This window comes from Cryptococcus neoformans, chromosome 4 (genome assembly GCF_000149385.1).
Source record: "Cryptococcus neoformans var. neoformans B-3501A chromosome 4, whole genome shotgun sequence".
Classification (NCBI taxonomy): Eukaryota; Fungi; Basidiomycota; class Tremellomycetes; order Tremellales; family Cryptococcaceae; genus Cryptococcus; species Cryptococcus deneoformans.
The window spans coordinates 963,898-983,833 of record NC_009180.1 but is presented as its reverse complement, the minus strand read 5'-3'; the positions used below and the strand labels follow the sequence as shown (position 1 = coordinate 983,833).

The window sequence follows — 19,936 nt, the reverse complement described above, 5'->3', positions numbered from 1 at the left end:
AAAGAGATAATAAATGACTGAAATCGTCACTGATACAAGACCGGAACTGAAATTACACAAGGAGCTTATCTATACGGGGTAATGAAGCGAAGTCGGAATGATAACTTTCCCATCCTCTCGAACAAGAAATATAGGCCTTTTCCTGTCTGATTTAATTGACGGTTCAGGTTCAGACGCCACCATAACTTCACCACTGCGAGGGGGGGGGGACACTCTTAACATCATAACTTGGGCAGACAAATAACCGCAGACTTACCATCTGACTTCATTATGCCGCGCCGGTTCGTCTCCATAGTACATTACATGTTTCGCACGCCCATCCACATTCTTGACAAAATGTTTCCCATATCTGAAATATCGCCTTTTGGTTAGCTCTTGATCTTGAGTGAATGATACAATTAAATTGGAATTACAAAGTGACAAGGGGCATGTTAGTTGTCGTCGTGTAATGATGCGCGTACTTGGAAGGCACTTCAGCGCTGAGGTTTGCAGGCAAAAGACGATTAGCCACAGGGAAAGGTGCCACAGGTTCGAATTCCTCAAAGCTTGTAATGGGGGGCGTGAAGAACGTGTATGATGCTTGTTCAACGCTGATTATACTCCTATATGTGATGTGTCAATTCAGCTCGGCGCGTGGGGGCAAAGCTATAGGAACATCGGAACCTACCAAACACAGCTGTCACCGACATCCATCGTCCAAAACATCCTTTGAGGTTGTATTGGCTGTTCTGCACTGGACATGGCCGATGAAAGGCTCGGCATGTATTCGTAAGAGTTGGATCCTGTTGAATCTGTAGACAACCTTTTCCTATGTAATGGTCTTGACAAAGGCCCTTTACCCATGGATGATGTTCTTTGTCGTCTGATAGGCCCGCCATCCGTTGATGGAAGGGCGGTCTCAACGCTACCTGGGGACATCAAAGAGTGGTTATGACCGGACGATCTTTGAGACTGATAGTTAAAGTAGTCGAGGGAGGACGAAGAGCTAACCGGGCTGGAGGGGGTAGAAGGAAGATTCATGTTATTGGTGTGGGGCGTCATGGGCAGAACACCGAACCTTTGTTGAGGTGTATTGGGTAAGCTGTTCGGTCTGGAAGTCGGTTTACTACCCGCAGGAGCTTGCAGGACGGCCCATTTCCTTTCAGCCTTGATGGCATGCTCTCGTACCTCGTCTTGGTAACACGATAACCAGGATCCCCCATATTTACTCTCCCGCTGAAGGCGATTCATCGTATCGGGACTGTAGATCTCGAATGCGACTTTTTGTAGTTGTGAGACCAAGTCGCTGGCGAGTTCACCGGGTGGCATAGCAGGTACTTCATGGACATGTCCATCCATCCCCACAGCATCTGAGTCAGTCTCAATCCTCCGAACCACAAGAGTCGGAGAGATAACGCCTGTTCGAAGTGATTGAAGGACGACAGTCGAGTTATAGCGAATAGAATGAGAGATCGTGTTGAGAGGGATGATGTTTGCTGGGGGGCGAGGCCAATCGGGATTAGGGGCCTGATGATTACTTGGACCAGACGGAAGGGAGGGGTCGACAAGCCAGATGATGAAAGACTCCCAGAAACTAGCATCCGCTGTAAATCCTCTCAAAGCGCCTTTGTCATTTTCATATTGAGGGGCCTTGGCACCGGTGACTGGCCGGCCATCAGAGCCGAGAGTACGCGTGAAATCCGGTACGACGGAGAGATAACGAGTTGACGTCGTTTGCGATTTGATACGGTTGAAAAGAGCAACGGTAGTACCATGACTAATGGTTACTACGGGCAACGTTAGAATCATTTCAGCTCAGACAATGATCCAGAAAGATTCCACTTACATTCTCCGCTCTTGGCTGTGGACCGTTTTTTGCTTGGCTTACTAATGATTTTGATGTCTTTGCTCTCAAAGATTCCAAAGACATTGTCGTTTGTCACATCCGAAAGAGTCCCTTTGGCACTTCCCCATCCATTAGGCCCGGCATGTTTATTGAGAGGCGCCTTGACCGTTACCAATGCTTTGACCTCTTTCCTCTTTGGGTCGTTATCGCTGATATGGAGATTTTTCCCTGCTACACTTCCAGTAAAAGGCTGGTCATCAATCTTGACTCCCTGAGTGCTGGCTTTTTCATCCATGTTCTTGCCGTTCAGGTCCGTCCAGCTGATGATAGAGTCCTTCACCGCCTGTTCCCCTGTCAAACTGATGTTGATTCTAGGTGGTTGAAGAGGAGAGACGGGACACCCGTCAGGACTCTTGGCCCACCACCCACTACCGATGAGAATGGCCTGCGGATGAGGAACAAGGAATCGTTTCTCTGTACCATAACTCTTCTGGCCTACTTTCGGGCTCATCACGATGATTCTACGCTCTCCAAAAGCCAAGCGATTAGGAGCCCGGATATATTGTTTAATGATGGAGTCGGTATCTGACGCGTTAGGAGACAGGGGTGAGAAAGAAGGATTCCGAAGTGGAGAGGAAGCGAAAGACGGGCGTTTGGTAAGATCGGGAAGAGAAGATATGTCGGCAGCAGAAGGTAACTGTCTGCTACCTGCAGACGTGCTAACGGGAGTGCCTGAAGACGGCAATGCGCGACTTAGGGGTCGGGTCCAATCCTCGAGAGCATTGCCATTCCATCCATCCGGCGGTACGTCTTGAGAGGCTAAGGACGATGATGATGATGCACGACTGCCCATCATCAGGTCACTGAAACTCTTTGTGGGCTTCAAAGGTTGGCGCTGTCCGAGTTCCGACGGAGAGATCGTTCCCAGCTGAACTGATGGTTCAATAGGTTGCTGGGTCTGTTGCATTTCAGGATGTGGGATGGGGTAGTAGCCATATTGGGACATGACTGTGGATTGATACGTTCCCAACATTGACTGGGGTTGCTCAATGCCTCGCCCGGTTTGGCCAGGGTTGACCATACCGGTGTTTACCGACAGCGATGTCATGAAGTCACTATTATAAGGAGGGTATTGGACGCCAGCAGATGGATAACTGTTTGGCATGACAAGGTCACTATCCGTGTTTGATCCCAAATCAGGACGGAGCCCAGACGGCATTTCGGAATATGCTGAGGATGGTTGTGGCTGAGGAGCCAAGTATCCGCCAGTGGTGTCAAGGGCAAGGGCAGGTCGAAACTGGTATTGAGGTGGCGGCATATTATTTTGGTAGCCACCCGTTGCACTGACTGGGGCTCTCCCGTTGTTGAATTCTGTCTGAATTCCTGGAAAGAACATTGGCTGAGGGATGCCCATAAGATCAAGCATCCCTTGGCCTTGCATCGGAGCATAGCCTACGTTCTGTTTGTCATTGTCCTGGTAAACTGGCTCTTGGTCCCGATGGGAGGTCGATGTATCGTACTAGAAACGACATTTCAGTGGCTGGCAGGAGCAAAATGTTTTCACGTACGTTGTGATTCCATTGATAGGACATGGAGGAACTCTGAAACGATGCGCTTGGGATGGTCGGCAGACTAGATATAGACGTGTATCTGTATTTCCGGAGACGCGCAGGAGGGTGCTTCCTAACGACTGCACTCTGTGGGCCGTTGCATGCATCCACTGGCAGACTAGTGGTAGAAATGTGAGGTAGACTTTGTTGCCCGGCGCGCGGTTGAGAGGGTATATGTGGAATGCGAAAGGGGAAAGGCGGAGTAGGAAACCGAGATTCGAGAAAAGACATGTCAGCTTGTCCGTTCTTTTCCGGCGGAATGCGAGTATGATGTTCAGACAGGCAGCCAGGACAGTCCATTGGGCATGGACGCCCCTCGCTTCTAAGCTACGCGGGGATACTCGGAAATGCCAGTGGGCAGCAGAGTCACGGGAACACCTGCACGGAAGGCAGGAGGACAAACGTGACTGAGAGACCAAGGATGCGGCTCCTTCGATCCAACATGGGAAAAGTACAAGGCATAGAACGAGACGAAACAGCAAGGAGAAGGGCACATGAAAGGTTCAGATGGCTGAGAAAGACTGGATACTTCCAAGCCCTTTATGCCTGGGTGGACGTGCAAGGGCCGGACAGGACCCTTCGTTCACCGTCTGGACGGGAAGACAAAGGATGAGGGAGGGGTCAGGTAAAGACGGCGATCGACGAGGCAGAAAACGCGGAGACCGCTTGGAGGGATGCCTGGGATACTGCGGGCAGGCAAAGGAGGCTGGCTGCGAACGGGGGAGGCCCGGTGACTCGGCCAGGCGGCAGGGGAGAGACACAGAAGCTGACTCACCGGCGGATAGGCGCGGAGGAAGAGCAGGCGGCGGGCAGTGGCGGCGGCGGTGGCGGGGGGCGCTGGGCGAGTATGGACGGGGCAGGGGCGGGGAAAGGAGCTGTATAAGAAAGGGGAAAGGAGGTGATGTGCCGGTCGCAATGTCGAGCAAGCGTCGACTACCACTGCACTACGGTACTCCTACTAAGCCAGGCACGCCGCACATCAGGGCCCGGCTCTTCTCGCAAAGCATCTACTCCCCGCGACCTCCACCTCCACCCACCGCAACGTACGCCAGCAACCCGGCGGAGCATTTACAGCTTGCAGGACACGCAATATCGTACGCCATGGCTGCATGATGGAATTTATATCGTTACTCTACACATATGCTAGGAAAGAAACAGGCAGACGGGCAGGAATCTACTTGGGCAATGCAACACGCGCCCCTTCTAAAACGCGAAGATACCAGCTCCTCTCCTGCGGCCGCCGCCAAATGGATGGCAGACCGCCGCACTGACAAACAGACCGACGCTACATGCCCTAGTTAGCCGTCGCTCATACATGCCTACACTGCCGATGACTCACGTCAAACCAATCGCAACGGCCACCAACTGCTCGGCCACAGAGAAACCGTCGCTATACGCCGTGGAAGACCCACTAGACGATTCGGTCGCAAAGTTGAAGATACCACCGTTGGACAAACCGGACGGCAATTGGATGAGAATACCAGGCACCGTCACGGGGAAAGACGAACCCTGTGAGACATTCGTCAGTGATTGTCCGAATTATCCAACCGCAAAGGCGAAAAGACTCACGTTGGAGAATCGTCCATAAATGTTACCCAGGGTACCAACCACAAAACTACCAATAGCAGAGGTCAAATCCGATCGGCCAGGGAACGCCAACGCCGAAAAGTGATTGGACGTCCATCCAGCACACGAAATAATGACCATCACAGGCTAGAAAACGAGTAAGAAATATATATGGAAAGACTGAATGGATGTCCCAACTTACCAGCTCTTTGGCCCATAACGGCTGCTGATTCTTGAGTGATAGACCGAGGGAGAACCCTGGGGCACACAAGAAGTCTAATAAAAAATAAGCCTTCGAATAGGCAAGTTCCAGCAATCCAAATACTCACACCACCAAGCCGACGGAGTTTCCATGTACCAAGGGGACCCGCTATAATGAGTGTTCCCACAGGTATAGTCATTTGAGTTTAACACCTTTGTGGAGGATGAGCATTTAACAAGTATGACATGAATAATCGCGCTCTCCAGCTGACTTACATCGTGCTTCGTTATCTTGGAATAGATGACGGCACCCATGGAAATACCAAAACCGAGGAAAAGAGAGTAGATAACACCTGGTTGGCGATTAGAGACTGCCTTGATCATTTTTGGAAACATGGTCAACTCACTATAACCAATTCGTACAGCGCCTGCAGTGATGTTTCTGGAAGCCAACTCTAAAGCGCCCGACAAGACGATATAACCAGGAAGGATTAAAACTACTCCACCACTGACCAACGCTGTATAACAGAAAACCTTTGTCGAGGCCAGAGCTGCAGCAACAAAGGAAATAAGCGTGGCAATGGCGATTTCAAATACGTTGGAGAACATGTCGTTTCGAGCCGCAAGCATTTGAACACCGACGAGTGTAGCACCGAGTACCATGGACATGAGGGCGTCGATGAAAGAACTGTGACATTTTCAGTGACTATTCCGATTTGATGCCTGGCGGATAAGCCGGAAACTCACCCATAGAAAGCCATCACAGAAATAAATGCGGAACAAAGGGCACCGATAGCCAGAGTCTGCCACCAAGTATAGTAGACTGGCGTCGTCATCAAAACATCAAGGTCTTTGCTGGCCTGATCAACAGACATCTTGTCATGGACGACATTCCAATACAGGTGATGGGTGGCTTGAAGCTTGCCTAGATCGAGGCCAGTAGACTGTTTCAAGAATTTGGTCTCGGACGTGTGTGTAGCGTCATCACCAAAAGAGACGAGCATAGTTCCAGGAAGATAGACGACTTGACAATTGATCTCAAGCACCTTGGCAGTAGCCTGGATTTGCGTCTCAAGACGGTGAGAAGGAGAGCCAAACCTACCAGACCACAAATTAGCATTGCAAAATTTCCGTTTGAAGAAAACAAAAGCCAAAACGAACATCATCAAGGCACGAGCAAGCTTGAGCAAGAACTGTTGTCTCGACAGAATGGCAGCAACGTGTTGAATAATCTTCAAAGTAGTCAGTATACGACTCAAAAGCGTGGATCGTTCGCACTCACAAAGATCTCCTGCTTCTTCCTAGCCTCCCTCGCCTTCTTTCTCTTTTTCTTTTCCGCTTCCCACTCCTTTCGACGCCGCTCATCTTCAGTCAATGGCCTGTGGAAGTAATCGGCACCGCCTTTCTCAGGAGGCGTTGATCCCAAAGGCGTTTTCCCGCCGAGCAGCCACTTTTCGGCATTCTTGATTTGCTTTCCGCCGCCTTTTACCGCTGCGACAGGGAGATGGGCCAATGACTCGAGATGCAAGCCCGTTTTGGGACGTTTTTTGCCCCCAAGGCTTAAAGTACTCTCGTTTGCTTTACGCATGCTCATAAGGTCGTCGCTCGATATAGCTTTCTTGCCACCGAAAGAGTTGCCGCTGTCATCCTTGGGAGACTCGCCGTTGCCGGAAACGGCTGTAGATGAATGAATGGATGCCGGACGAGAACCACTTCGGGAGCCCGCTCCAGAACTGGGACGGGAAGGCGGTCGCCAAGGCCCCTTACGCGTCTCATCGTTGACATCCCCAAGTGAGTACCTGTTCAACTGATAACCGGGGCGCCTAGCAGCCGGGGCAAGAGTGGAAGCGGCCGGAGTAGCAGCACCTGAAAGGTTTTGAGTATTTTGAATGAGAGCGCCAAATACACCTCCCGCGTTCCTAGCTGCGTCCGGACGATTGTACTGCAGCTGCTCCTTTGCCCTCTGGAAGAATCCCTTGAATCCAGGGGATCCAGGTGTGTCGTCGTACCTAGATTGGGTACGCGAATATTCGTGATCTTGACCTGAATCGGGGCCGAAACCTGGTGAGGTTGGAGAAGTCGGATCATTGGGATCCAGCGAACCTTGGGAAACGCGGGGAGGTTGCACGTTGGACGGACGAGGTTGATCATGCACTGCAAATGCAGGAAGACCTTCGTCTGCCGATCGCCTGCCGAGGTGCCGCCACGCATGTCTTCCCCCTTTAGCAGCTGATCGCTCATCTCCAGACGAATACTCATCTTCAGATCCTCGCCTTGAACTGGCGGCAGAAGTATTGGCAGAATGTTGGTCATTCTGCTGACCGTATAATGCTAGGAGAGAAGATAGAACAGAAGCTCCACCGGGAACAGCCCCTCCGCCAAAACCGCCAGCCGACGGACCTTTTCTAGGCTCCGGATATCTCGCGGCAAAGGCATCTTGAGAAGCCCTGTCGTGCTCACCACTCCTTCGTTTCTCTTCCTCCTCTCCATCGTCACCACGTTTCCTGTTTGGCGCTGCTGCATTAAGAGCCCCTTTGACAGCTCCAGCACCCCTCACCCTTCTTCTCAACACACCCCACTTGCCAGTGTGGGCCCTGACTAGATCTTTAGCTGTGTCGTTCTGATTCTCCCTCGACATTTGCGGAATATTGGGAAGTCCGTCTGTTTCTCCTGGTGCGATATACTGAGAGACATGACCACGCATACCGTTATCAATGAGATTTGATTCGTACATTGTTTCATCGGTATCGTGCCTCTCGATGTCTGGGCGCTGAGGAGGATCAACATCAGTTCGATAGTCATAATCTTCTTCGTCGTCTGTTCCATGGCGCGTAACGCTTCCACTTGCACTGCTTTGTCTGCTAAGCTGACTAGGGGGACGTCTTCCGGCACCTCCAGATCTGTGCCTTTCTAACGCGTCCCGGAATTCGTCGATATTACTGGGATCGAGAGTCTGCGGAGAACCTGGGGCGGGCTCTACAGGTTGAAGCTGGACGATATGGGGATCAGACGTCCATTGTACGCGTCGCGGAGTTTTGACACCTGGACCCAAGTGTTGAAGATTCGATAACACTGGACGCGGAGAGGCTATCTCAGATGGAGGAGAAAGATGGGAATGAGGAGAACCCGCGGGCATGGGACTGCCATTGATACCCGATTTGATAGACTGGCCATCGTCGTGACTGGTGGCCTCCAGCTGTAAAGTCGGTGGCGATGTGTCTGTAGGAGGCTGGAAGGGATTGTCGGGAATAGACATGGTTGGATGAAGAGCAGTGCCAAGAAAGATTCGGGTAGCCTGTCACGCGTTCGATAAAGCTGTCTGTGAATGAAGAAAGCAACGCAAATGTCTACAGGGATACACGGATCGCGGGCGAGTCACGAGTGGATTCAGAAAAGATAATAAGAATATACAATGATTGTGACAGGCTATAGCAAAGATCAGTTGGCATCTAGAGTAGATACTGAAGTCGAGGCCTGATGAATGCTCGCGAACGAACAGAAAAGTGTTACTGCGCACTTACACGTTTAGACCTGCTCGTAATGTCGATGAAAAAATTGGCTGGCTTGTGCTTGTAGCTGTGAATACAAACTATGCTGTGTGTTATGAGAGAATGGTCTGGACCGCGATTCGCCCTATGTAATAGTCGATGACAAACGTGAGTCGTGGAGTGGGAAAGGCTGTGTGTGCCGGGTGCCGTAGCACAGCTAACAGGGTGCCGCGATGAGATAGGACGTCCGAGTACGGAAATGAGTGTGTGGGGATGATATGGTGAACCCTAGAGGGAGACGATTCACGCTGAAGGGTGTATAGGACAGAACAGTTGTTGAGGACAAGATGAAAGATGAAAGATGAAAGATGAAGACGAAAGCACACTGCTATTACAGGGTAGCAATCGCGTAGTTGCAGGGTTCGCAATGTAAATAGTGGAGCGGGGAATTCAAAAAAAAACCAAAAAGCAAACAAACAGCTAGCGCCCAAAAATGAAAGGGTGGTCGGCGGGCGGCGGGCGGCGCACGACGGAGGCTGAGTCTGGACCTCTGCCACGCGACGTAACAAGTTGTTGGATAATTCAACTAAGACGCAAGAAAACAGCGCGTTTGTCGTCTCGAGGTCCTTAGTAACAAGTAAGCTACTATACTGACTACTGAGCATTGGACACCTGCTCTTGGTCCTTCTCGATGGTTAATGGTTTGTTTGCATTTGTGGTTTGCGGCCCTTTCATTGACCTCGGTTTTGGTGCTCGTAAGTGGCGTTCTGGGGTTTTAGGGTTATCGCTTGTCGATGATGGAGCGTGACCGCGGGGTAACAGGGAATCTGGGGGACCTGTCATCTATCCATATTCCACAGTCCCACGGCCCATGTACCGAGAAAGAAAAGGCTCGGAACACATGATAAGAAACGAGACAACATCAAGCATCAAGACGATATATCTACTACTACTACTAGACTACTCTAACTACTACATAGTACAGCCCCATAAGTGGGGGGGGCCAGCAGGAAGTATCCACCAACGCCATTAGCCACAATCGCCAGCAGCAGAGCAGTCAACAAACAACAAATTCAAATTTACAGAAAACAGAAACCATCTAAATTTAAATTTAGCAACTGGCGGGTCGTAGAGGTCATGCGTAGTCTTCGGTTTTCAAACCCCACAGTATTTACATCTCTGCGCTTTTTTTGCTCCCTGAAGAACAAGAAGTGAGTCAGTCACCGGCCAGCCAGCATCAGCAACAGAGCTATTGTGCGGATCAAGTGAACAACTCCTGCGTCAGCGAGCACGCGAATCAAAGCCGCGGAGGGCCTCTTCTCTTTTTCATCAATCAATTACAACGCTCAGAGCACACGAGTACAGAAATAATAGTAATGGTTGATGTACTTTTTACTGCGACTGGGCACCGGGGCAGGCATCTGCTCCTATTATCATCCACTACTACTACCCAGTACGCAATAATAATGCCCTTGTTCTCTTCGCTCGGTTTAGTGCCAATGCGGTCCCATTCATCAGTCATCATCGTCACCAGCAACCAGCAACCGCGTTCCGACCCTATTTCCTTCATATTTCCCATATTTCACATTTCGCACTTTATTACCACTTTATTACTTACTTTAGTTGGGTCATTATATAATGAATTTCCTCCGCAAGGCATTCAGGGATAGGATCTCTTCCTCCAACTTTGCCCATTTCCCACTTCCACTTGTTGACTCCCTTCTCTTCTGCATTCTCTTCCAGCAGACCACCGCTTGAGACGACCAGGGGTTTGAATGCCCCACCAGTTCGCCAGGGGGTTTACTCTTTTGACCCTGGCTGCCCTGTTTTGAAATGATTATTAGAAGTTAGTTGGAGCCAACGGATGATCCTTCTCTAATGAAATAAGGCATGCAAAATCTCACTTATTATGTAAACAACCCAAAAGTCGGCCTCTGCCGCTTCTCAATGAAGAATGATGATGCACCCTTCCTCCTGGACTCCTGCACGTCTTCGCTGTCACTTGGTTGTTTTCGCTCAGACGCTACCGAAGGCTCAACAATCACTCGTCTAGCCACCACCGACGGACCTGCATTCTCGTGCAACGGCGTCATATCTCAACCTTTAGGGGTTCTTTACCAATTGCAAGCCTGCTGGAAATAACGCACAATGTGGTTAAGTGACGGGCAAAGTGAGTCCATTGCGGTCCTTGGGGCTCTTGACTGCTGACTTCTTTTCTATTCATTATCTAGAGATTGGAATCGCCCTCGTGGCTTTCGGCATATTCTTCCAGTTCTTAGGTATGTCTTATGCCGCGAGGCTTCTGCTCTACATGACGCTCATAGACGCGCAGGTATCATACTGTTCTTTGATGGCCCTTTCCTTGCTCTGGGAAACGTCAGTATCGCCGTGAACGACCCTGGTAGAAAGTGGAACAGCGAGACTAATTTACCATGATATTTATAGATCTTGTTCCTTTCAGGACTCCCACTTATTATTGGCTTAACGAAGACTTTTTACTTCTTCTCGCGTCGTGAGAAATGGAGAGGAACTCTTTGCTTCTTTGGTGGAATGTAAGTCTCGTTATACAAGATTGATTACCTGGGGAAAGGTTCACGAGTAATTCCCAGTGAGGAGTGGGATATCATGGGAAATTTGCTGATATTCACTTACACAGAATACTCGTTTTTGCTAAACGGCCAATCATTGGAATCATCATAGAATTTGTGGGATTCATCGGTCTCTTTGGGTTTGTTTTACGTGTTAATCGTCTGCGCCAATTTTTCCTGACGCCTTGGGTGTATAGCTCCTTTTTCCCTGTTATTCTTCAAGCCCTCCGACAAACACCATTCATTGGGCCCATCCTGTCTTTACCGTACATACGAGGGGTGGGTGCTTCTTAGACATGACTCTCCGTCATACTCGTCATTGCTTATGATATTTTTACAGGCTGCAGACAGGCTCGCTGGCGTCCGACAAAGTGCTGTTTGATGTTTGCAGAAAAAAAAATTGAATAGATGTCGCAGTCAGAGGGTGACTGTCGGCGCTGCAATGAATAAACGTTGATTCACAGCCGTCGGCAAAAGTTGGTCATCTTGGGCTTATCTTCATTCACACGTTGAAGCATGATCGCGATGTTGCCACCATCTAGCACGAATACATTAATCCTGATACAGACAACTGATACTGAAGCAGACAAAAAAAGAGAACTCATATAGACAACTCAAGAGCGATGAGACGAGAAATGTAGTGATAACCAGAAAGTGATGTGCGAGAAAATCTATGTATGAAATGATTATCTTCCAACGTCCCAACAAGTACAGCCACTCTTAATTCCGCCAACGGGCGTTTCTAAAAAAAAAAAAAAAGATCAATCTCTCGTGCGAGAGAAAGGCTGGATCTTGACGACGTCGGTTGTTTACTGGGATACTACCGATTTTGGCGGTTAAACCCTTGCCACTGATCTTTCCCCTGGTCTTCCCAAAGAGGCTTGAAAGCATCTTCGGCGAAACCACCGGTATCTTTCGGACTAGCTTTTATGGGAAGCACCGAGGCGTGATATGGCCTCTCCTCCGGCTCGTCCCCAGTAAATCCTTGATTTCTCTGTCGCCACTGTCCTTCCTCCCTTTGCTGATTGCTGTTTGGCACGATGGGCTGGATCGGCCGGCCGGTAAAGCTTGTGCCCATATTTGGCATGGGCACCGACCAGCCTTCATGCACATGATGGGCGACTTCAAAATCCCCGCCTGCTGATCCGCCTCCGCCACCGCTAACGCCACCAGCACTGGGACCAGCGCCATTGATCTTGGATATGGGAGATGTGGAAAAAAGGAAACCGGCATTCGGCGGTGGGGTGTTCCATGAGGAGGCCGGGGCGGGAGGGGGCATACCGGCGGCTGAGACGGATGTTGTGGTACATGGTGGGATGGGGCGATGGACAGGCGGCGGTAAGGGATTGTTGATCGTCTGTGCTAGTTTGGCCTGTGGGAATGAGCGATGGAAGTGAGAAAGTCAGCGGGACGTCGTTGGGTGGTGAAACGGGATATGGAAAATAGAGAAAAGAGACAAAAAAGATGGGCAAGTCGGGCTGGGAAGCCGGGCGAGAAAAACTCACATGAAGGTCTCGGATGTCGTTCCCCTGCTGGCCTGCGTGGAGGCCGCCTGAGATGGTGGCGATGAGGTCTTCTATGCTGGCCATGGGGAGCGTGGGCCGTATACAGGAAATGGTAATGTTATAGTATAGAGGACAAGACGGGGCGGGATCGATTGTGATGTTTTAGTTATCGGCTGGACATCCGGTTCTCGGGTACTTATTTCCTCGCTCCTTTGTGTCATTGCAGTAAATAACATCGTTATTAACGCCCAGTCTTCCGAAATCGGCGATACTTGGCAACAAATCTGTACAAGTATCTATGCATCTCCATATATATAATCCTCTACTCCAGCCCCTCCCGTCTCCGCCATTCTCTCCGAACAACTTCACATCGATCCGCAAACCCCTTGGGCAATCCCAGTGCATCCGCCTCTTCCCACCGATCAATCTCCCCGTACCCGACCTTTGTGTTGCCCCACCTCTGCGCTCGAACCTCAAACTTTTGCGCAGGTACTTGCGAGGGGGAGAGGAGGAACGCTGCTGGGATAAGAGCCGCGTAGAGCATTGGCAGGGCGCCTTGGTCAGCGTAGACGGGGTGGTACGGTGAGCCAAGTAATCGGCACTAAAGTAAGATGAGCATATTGGGGCATTCTTTCTTGGCGCGAGCGTTAGGAAAAAAAAAAAACCGCACGTACGATATAAAAGGACAGCCAGTACCAGAACCACTTGAACTTGATCCACCACGCCCATGCTCCTAATCCAGCATTGAAAAAGTTGGTGGCTACACACCCAGGTTCTATTGTCAGTACTCTGACTCCCCTGTCATCATCTCTTTTCGTCGTCTCGTCGTTGAATTCTCGATCAAGCTGGAGCATCACCATGTCGCCCATGTATTTACTTGCGCCATAAGATTCGTCATAATCCAAAAGCATGTAGTCGTCAAGAGGATGATTATTTAGCTTTGAAAGCGTAGCCGTGCCCGAAGAAGTGTAGACCACCCGAGGAGCAAAAGGAAGTTCGGGAGGAGAGCGGCGAAGCATAGGAAGTAATTCACGAGCCTTGTTGTCTGCAATGTTAGCAGCTGGCAAATTTGTAAGAAGGAATACGGCCGCACCATGATGTACGGTGCAAGGACGTTTGTACCCCAGACGAGCCCTCTCTCTCCATCTGCACTCTTCGCGCCCTTGATTTCAATGTTAAACTGTGGCTGGCTAAGGGCAACAGACATGCCGTCTGTGAATATCTGTTTTGTAAACTTGCAATAATCTATGCCACTGAAAGCGCCCATGCCTGCGTTGAGGAAAAGACAAGTTATGTGAGGGTAGCTGGCTACAGTCAGTCTACCACGTTTGTTGTTGTGTGTGGGACAACGCAGGCTTACCGATTTTTAACGCGTTCAGTGAATGCAAGGATCCCGTTCGTTCCACCGGGACTGTCGAGGTTGACGCCTTCCCACACTATCCTCAGGCCCTCCAGCCAGCCCTTTTTGACGGCCAGACCCTTTTTCTTTCGCTTCTCCAGGTCGCTTTTGTGTTTTTTCCAAAGCATGTCTATGGCCTCTTGGGCTTTGGCTCCTGATCTGCAGGCAAGGATGAGAGTCAGCGTCGTATCGGGCACAGAGGTCTTGGTGGGCCGGAGCGAGTTGCTGGGTATGGAGTCTCGCATTGACGGGGCGAGGGCTGTGGGCTGGGGTGTGGAGGCTGGGATGGGGACGGTGGAGGGCAGGGAGAGGTTTGAGAGAAGCTGGTGGCATATCCCGAGCCCGTATCCGCTGTTTGCGCCTGTGACGAGTGCGATGACTCTGTGTGGGTCATGGTCTGGCTGGGAGCTGGGTGTGCGGCGCATGGTGTGCGGTGTGTATAGTGTATATAGATGGGACGAGATGTAAATAAATAAAAAAGTAAATAATAATAATTCTGTGGGGGGCGTCGCCGCATCCGCCCGGCGGGGATTTACTCTTTCTCGCGTTGGACGTATTTCCAAGAGTCTCACGCTGCTCAGCTGCGATGTCCTTATAGTCACACCACCAGCACTCATGAACACCCTGAGTCGTATAGACTCCTACTTCTCCGCCATCGCTTCCCCACCCACATCCCACCCACCACGCACCCCGCCACGCCGCCCCCGCCAGACAATCTCCTCCATCAGCGTCCCACCGCCCACAGCACCCCTCATCCTCCGCATAGCCCTCGTGCTATGGAGCATCCTCCTCACTGTATGGAGGAGCTTTGTCGGGGAGACTCGCGCAACCCGCCGCAGGGGACGCCGCTCCCGCCGCAAGCGTCTCACAGGGCTCAGAGAGCTCGGCGAGCGGGTCATGATCACGGCCGGGATAGCGTCGCTCGATACTCCGCATGAGCACACAGAGGGAGACGAAGGCAGCGAGGATGACAAGGAAGACGGGTGGGTTGACCCTGTGACCAGGGGACCGGAGGGTTCGGCAAGCTTGGAGGAAGCACCGCCCGGGGAAGATGAATTCGTGTCGGCCACCACAGCCGCGACTGGTACCGGTGCAGCAGAGGTAGAGGAAGAACCTGAACCTGATGAGACGACAGTGGCAGCGAAAGACGACAGGCTTGGAGGTCCTGATCCCAACTTTACCTTTCGCCTGCGCTCGGCGCCCAAGAAGGAGCTGGACGGTACAGAGACCGCTGTCCCGTCACCCGGCCACAAGCCGATTCCTTCATTCCAGCGACCGCCGTCTCCCACCTCTATACTCAACAACCCTATTACCCCGCCGCCGCCGCCGCCAAAAACTGCAGAACCATCACCCAAACGTCCCTCTGGCACCCGCCTTCTCGCGAACCCCATATCAACATCTCTCCTTGACCCGTCTGTCCCCGCGCCAGCGTCCAACGCCGACTCATCCTTGTTCCGAAAACCATCGCCTAGGCCACTACGCCAGCCCACAACTCCATTCCATCTTCAAAAGACATTGATCCTTGATCTAGACGAGACGCTTATACACTCTACGAGCCGACCGATCCATTACCCTGGTGGCAGCTCTGGCGGTGGTGGGCTGTTGGGCCTTAGTGTCGGCGGAGTATTCGGCAGTGGGAGGGCCAACGAGGGCCACACCGTCGAGGTGGTGGTGAATGGGAGGAGCACAATGTACCATGTATATAAACGTCCTTACGTAGATCATTTCCTTAAAAAGGTATAGTTCTTTCCCCTGCATGCTTTTTTCTGCTACGCTGACAACCCTGTAGGTCGCCTCTTGGTACACACTTGTGATCTTTACCGCATCCATGCCTGAATATGCGGACCCCGTAATCGATTGGCTTGATGGCGGCCGCAATTTGTTTGCCAGGAAACTATACAGAGAAAACTGCCATGTGCAGCCCAATGGAAGCTACATCAAAGACCTGACTCTGGTCGAAAAGGATCTGAGCAGGGTGTGCTTCATGGACAACTCGCCCGTCAGCTACAGCTGGAACAAAGGTAGGCTTTTCAGTACGTGGCGATCTCTCGAGCCTGACCGTATGGGTACAGCAAATGCGCTGCCAATAGAAGGGTGGACGTCTGATCCGAACGACGAGGCGCTGCTGCATTCGATTCCGGTACTGGACAGTCTCAGGTTTGTGAATGACGTGCGGCGGGTGTTGGGCATTCGAGGGTTCAGCTAGAAGCTAGAGAGGCAGGATATGCATATGTTTCCCAACGGCCGTGGTATTATGCATGGACGGCGTCTTCCGCCCAGAACGCGCAGGTGGAGGCAGAAGTGGCGGGGAATTGGCGGCGGCGTTTTCGCTTCTTATCGTGATTGATCGTCAGAGCCGCACGAGCACGCTCCCCCGGCGAGATGTCCCCCCCGCTCCCCCTCTCCCTCCCCATCGCGCCGCTCTCCCCCGCGCTCCACGCACACGTCACCGCCCTCCGCACGCTCGCCCTCTCCCTCGCACTCCTCCCGGCCGCCGAGCACCACCCGGCCCGCGTGCCCCTCACCTCCAAGGCCTCCCTCAGCGCCGCCGTCACAGACACGCACCATGTCCTCGTCTGCCTCGGCACAGCGGGCACCGGCGGAGACGGCGCGGAGGGCGAGCAGTACTGGGTCGCCATGTCTCCGCAGGAGGCAGCAGACTATGTCGACAGACGGCGAGAGCGGCTGTTGCTTCAGCAGGCTCGCGCCATCGACGGGCTGCCAGGCGTCGTTGCAGAAGAGCGGCTGGAAACCGTAGATGAAAAGAAAGTGTTGCGGCCGTTCCATCCCGTGCTGCACAATATACCTGCAGCTGGGCCGTCGCAACCAGAGAAACGTTCGACGGTAACGGGCCCTGAGCATGTTGCCGCACCCGTCGCAGAGGCAGCAGCCGAGCCGTCGGTGAAGCATCAGCGAGAGCAAGTCGCTGGAAAGTCAGAGCCAGGACTAGCTGTTAGTGGAAAAGCCAAAGCCCTTTCTCCAGCAGTGACTCCGTCTTCCAGTCAGGCCGCCAGCTCATCGAAAATGGATGACTTGATCGAAATCATGACAGAGGGCGCTGCGGCTGCGGCTCAGAAAAAAGGTGGTGCGGAAAAGGACGAGACAGTGAGTGGTGTTCCCTTTGAAATACTCAAGGCCGGAGACGCTGAACAGGTACATCTAGGTATTCAACGAAGAAGGTTTACCATTCCACGAAATTCGCGAAACCCTTAATGGCGAAACTATCGGGTCGTTACCGCCGCCTGCAGCTGCCGATCTAAACGCCGACATGGAGGTCTTGCCCAAGGATGAAAAGGATGACTATTGGTCAGAAGACGCCGTTGCCAGACGGGCTGCTCTCCGTAAAAAGATATTCCATGAGGGCGAAGAAAGCGACGATGAAGAATCGATTGAGCAAATCCAGCAGCAACCGCAAGTGCCAGACTCATCACTCCCTTCTTCCCCACCATCTCCAAAAGCTGAACTTCACCTCCATTCAATCCTTCGCCATCACGCACCCTCATCACAACAACCTAAATCTATACTCAAACCTCCTATTCGCAAGAAATCTGTGACCTTTGATCCCTCCATCCCACCTGCATCCCCCGATTCCTCTGACATTGCGCCCTCGTCAATAAAGCCGCACAAGTTTGGGTTTCCTCTGCCTCTCGCAACGGATGACGACCAAGCCTGGGCGCCCAAGCCTGTTCCGACGATCAGTGAACCAAAACCCAAGGCCAAGAAAGACGATGGCTTTGCAGGATTCAAAAAGGGCTTCCTTGGCCCTCCCCCCAAAGTCCTTACCGCTGAGAACGCCCAGCCTTCTTTTTCGAGTCCGCCTCATCCCACCGCAATCTCGGAACAAGGACCACCATCCGAATCCGCTCAGGAGGCTTTTAAACCGAAAAAGAAGTCACTTTTCGCTCAGCGTCTTGCTCACTCTGAGATCGATGCCTCTGCACCTGCCACGTCGTCTGGTACCCCAGCGACTGCTTCTCCCAGAGGCGTCAATCTGCCCAAAATGGCGGAAAGCAAAGGTACCTCAGCAATCAAAGGGGCTGTGGTCGAAAAGTCGGCGACGATGACCCCGGCGACGAACCCTTCATCGTCCCATGCCGAGGTACCCGACACGGAGCGGACGGACGACGACAACGGAGACGATTCATTTGCCGAGTATAGTTCTGGCTCTGAAGACGAGTATGATCTGGACGATGCTCTTCTCGCCCGTGAAGTTGCTCTCGAATACCACAGACGACATGCGTACACGTCTCTCAACAGGGATCCCCGTGACGCTCCTTATGAAGAGGATGATAACGGTAATGGTGCCGGTGTAATGCTCGGTCTTCCGAGGATCAGTGATTTGCAGGGACAAGACGGCCGGCCGGTGATCACCAACCCGACCCCGGACGATCTGAGGCGTTTCATCAGGGTTGGGAGACTGGAAAATGGAAATCTTGTCTTGGCACCCGGCCAGGAAGGATTATCCGATTCAGAGGGCGATGGTGAGGAAGGCAAAGAAGGCGAGGACGACGATGAAGAAGTCAAGGAAAAGAAAGAGAGGAGATTGGAGGTAAAAAAGCGGAGAGAGCAAGTCAGGAATAGACTCTTGGGCTTGCCTGTGGAAGAAGGAGACCTTGAGCCCGAGAGAAAGAGGGACAGCGTTGACGATGAAAGTTTAAAGGCAACGATACCCCCTGCTATTCAAACAGAAGTAGCAGAGAGACACGCGCAAATAGACACATCAGCCGAAAGCGAAGAAACACCAGTTCCAAAGAAAAAGGTATCACGTTTCAAGGCGGCTCGTCTGGCCGGTGCTCAGTAGTATAAGCGCGCCCCCCCCAAAAAAAGGAAAAAAAGGCATTCTATATCCAAGTGGAGTTTACAAAGAGGCGATGATATAATAAAGATTAATCTATGCATAACACCGGTACAACAGGCCCTTAAGCTGCTTGGCCCTCCGTAGCAAAAAGCTTGTCCAGTCCCTCCTCCACATCTTTGATCTTTCCAAGTAAGATCTTGATCGCCTCTGGTACGAGCTCTTCTGGGCTGTACTGACCAGCGGACTCCACATTGACTAGATGGTTTTTGTCAGCCACATCCTTGATAATCATTGAAGCTCGATGGTTGACGTACAGATGAAATGATCTCGTATCCTGGCGAGTTGAACAAGATCTTGAAATTCGGGATGTCTCAACACTTCCCTCGACACGGTATCCTTCCTTGGGTTCTTGACTACACATTGATCCTCTCCATTCTCATCTTTTTCAATCTCGATAACACCTGGTGGGAAACATCCTTTAAATTTCTGCTGATGTTCTTTCGGAATCGGACCCCGAAGGATAATATGGGGCAACAATCGGTAGGAGGCAGTGGCGACCGGTGAAAACTTGGCGTGATCGGCTCCTACCCCCTTCCTGGCGAAACAATGCAAGTCGACCTGTTGGCCGGGCCGCAGCTTGACGAGCAGGATATCGTCATTCACTGGCCTCGGCGCCTTCCCCTTGAACTTCTTCTTCTGATCGCCTGACGGGACCCATTTAAGCATACCAGAGTAGACATTGCTGTCAAAGTACATCTTCTTTGGGTCTGTTTCACTACGGTCGACGTTGGGACGTCGATCACAGCGTACTCGAAGATCGAATACGACAGTATCGTGCTCGTGAGGCTGAGAGTTGGCGGAGGCTGTACGAAACATCAGCATGTATCAGTAGATAGTTGTGAGTACTCTTACGTCGATATCTGAGCGAGCGAGGGTCAATTTTGAGGGGGACTAGA

The 19,936-nt window shown here is 51.7% G+C and overlaps 7 protein-coding genes across 7 annotated transcripts in view; 2 read left to right on the top strand and 5 right to left on the bottom strand.

Annotated features, from left to right (window-relative positions):
- Positions 1–69: 69 nt before the first annotated feature.
- On the bottom strand, positions 70–3,417 carry CNBD3370 (hypothetical protein; the record flags this gene model as incomplete). The annotated part of the gene is made up of 6 exons (XM_770837.1): positions 70–193; positions 257–349; positions 414–602; positions 668–1,766; positions 1,826–3,344; positions 3,394–3,417. The coding sequence occupies 6 exons, from the start codon at positions 3,415–3,417 to the stop codon at positions 70–72; spliced, it is 3,048 nt and encodes a 1,015-aa protein (XP_775930.1).
- A 1,221-nt stretch (positions 3,418–4,638) lies between these two features.
- On the bottom strand, positions 4,639–8,458 carry CNBD3360 (hypothetical protein; the record flags this gene model as incomplete). The annotated part of the gene is made up of 11 exons (XM_770836.1): positions 4,639–4,720; positions 4,775–4,944; positions 5,005–5,148; positions 5,204–5,277; positions 5,331–5,415; positions 5,479–5,555; positions 5,610–5,890; positions 5,950–6,300; positions 6,364–6,434; positions 6,485–7,533; positions 7,603–8,458. 11 exons carry the CDS (start codon positions 8,456–8,458, stop codon positions 4,639–4,641), a joined length of 3,240 nt encoding a protein of 1,079 aa, XP_775929.1.
- A 2,380-nt stretch (positions 8,459–10,838) lies between these two features.
- CNBD3350 (hypothetical protein) lies at positions 10,839–11,660 on the top strand (the record flags this gene model as incomplete). The annotated part of the gene is made up of 7 exons (XM_770835.1): positions 10,839–10,860; positions 10,922–10,969; positions 11,023–11,066; positions 11,136–11,242; positions 11,347–11,418; positions 11,476–11,557; positions 11,619–11,660. 7 exons carry the CDS (start codon positions 10,839–10,841, stop codon positions 11,658–11,660), a joined length of 417 nt encoding a protein of 138 aa, XP_775928.1.
- A 438-nt stretch (positions 11,661–12,098) lies between these two features.
- On the bottom strand, positions 12,099–12,867 carry CNBD3340 (hypothetical protein; the record flags this gene model as incomplete). Its single annotated transcript, XM_770834.1, has 2 exons — positions 12,099–12,650; positions 12,784–12,867. 2 exons carry the CDS (start codon positions 12,865–12,867, stop codon positions 12,099–12,101), a joined length of 636 nt encoding a protein of 211 aa, XP_775927.1.
- A 238-nt stretch (positions 12,868–13,105) lies between these two features.
- CNBD3330 (hypothetical protein) lies at positions 13,106–14,607 on the bottom strand (the record flags this gene model as incomplete). The annotated part of the gene is made up of 4 exons (XM_770833.1): positions 13,106–13,384; positions 13,458–13,820; positions 13,877–14,087; positions 14,144–14,607. The coding sequence occupies 4 exons, from the start codon at positions 14,605–14,607 to the stop codon at positions 13,106–13,108; spliced, it is 1,317 nt and encodes a 438-aa protein (XP_775926.1).
- Positions 14,608–14,797: 190 nt separating this feature from the next.
- Positions 14,798–18,983, top strand: CNBD3320 (hypothetical protein; the record flags this gene model as incomplete). The annotated part of the gene is made up of 4 exons (XM_770832.1): positions 14,798–15,919; positions 15,972–16,378; positions 16,537–17,287; positions 17,346–18,983. 4 exons carry the CDS (start codon positions 14,798–14,800, stop codon positions 18,981–18,983), a joined length of 3,918 nt encoding a protein of 1,305 aa, XP_775925.1.
- Positions 18,984–19,101: 118 nt separating this feature from the next.
- Positions 19,102–19,936, bottom strand: part of CNBD3310 (hypothetical protein) — a gene marked incomplete at both ends in the record, with an annotated part of 1,345 nt that continues 510 nt past the window's right edge. Inside the window, 3 exons of the mRNA XM_770831.1 lie at positions 19,102–19,235; positions 19,295–19,843; positions 19,893–19,936. The exon at positions 19,893–19,936 is cut by the window's right edge and continues 83 nt beyond it. Of these exons, the coding sequence (XP_775924.1) occupies positions 19,102–19,235; positions 19,295–19,843; positions 19,893–19,936 (727 nt within the window). The remainder of the gene's footprint in view (positions 19,236–19,294; positions 19,844–19,892) is intronic.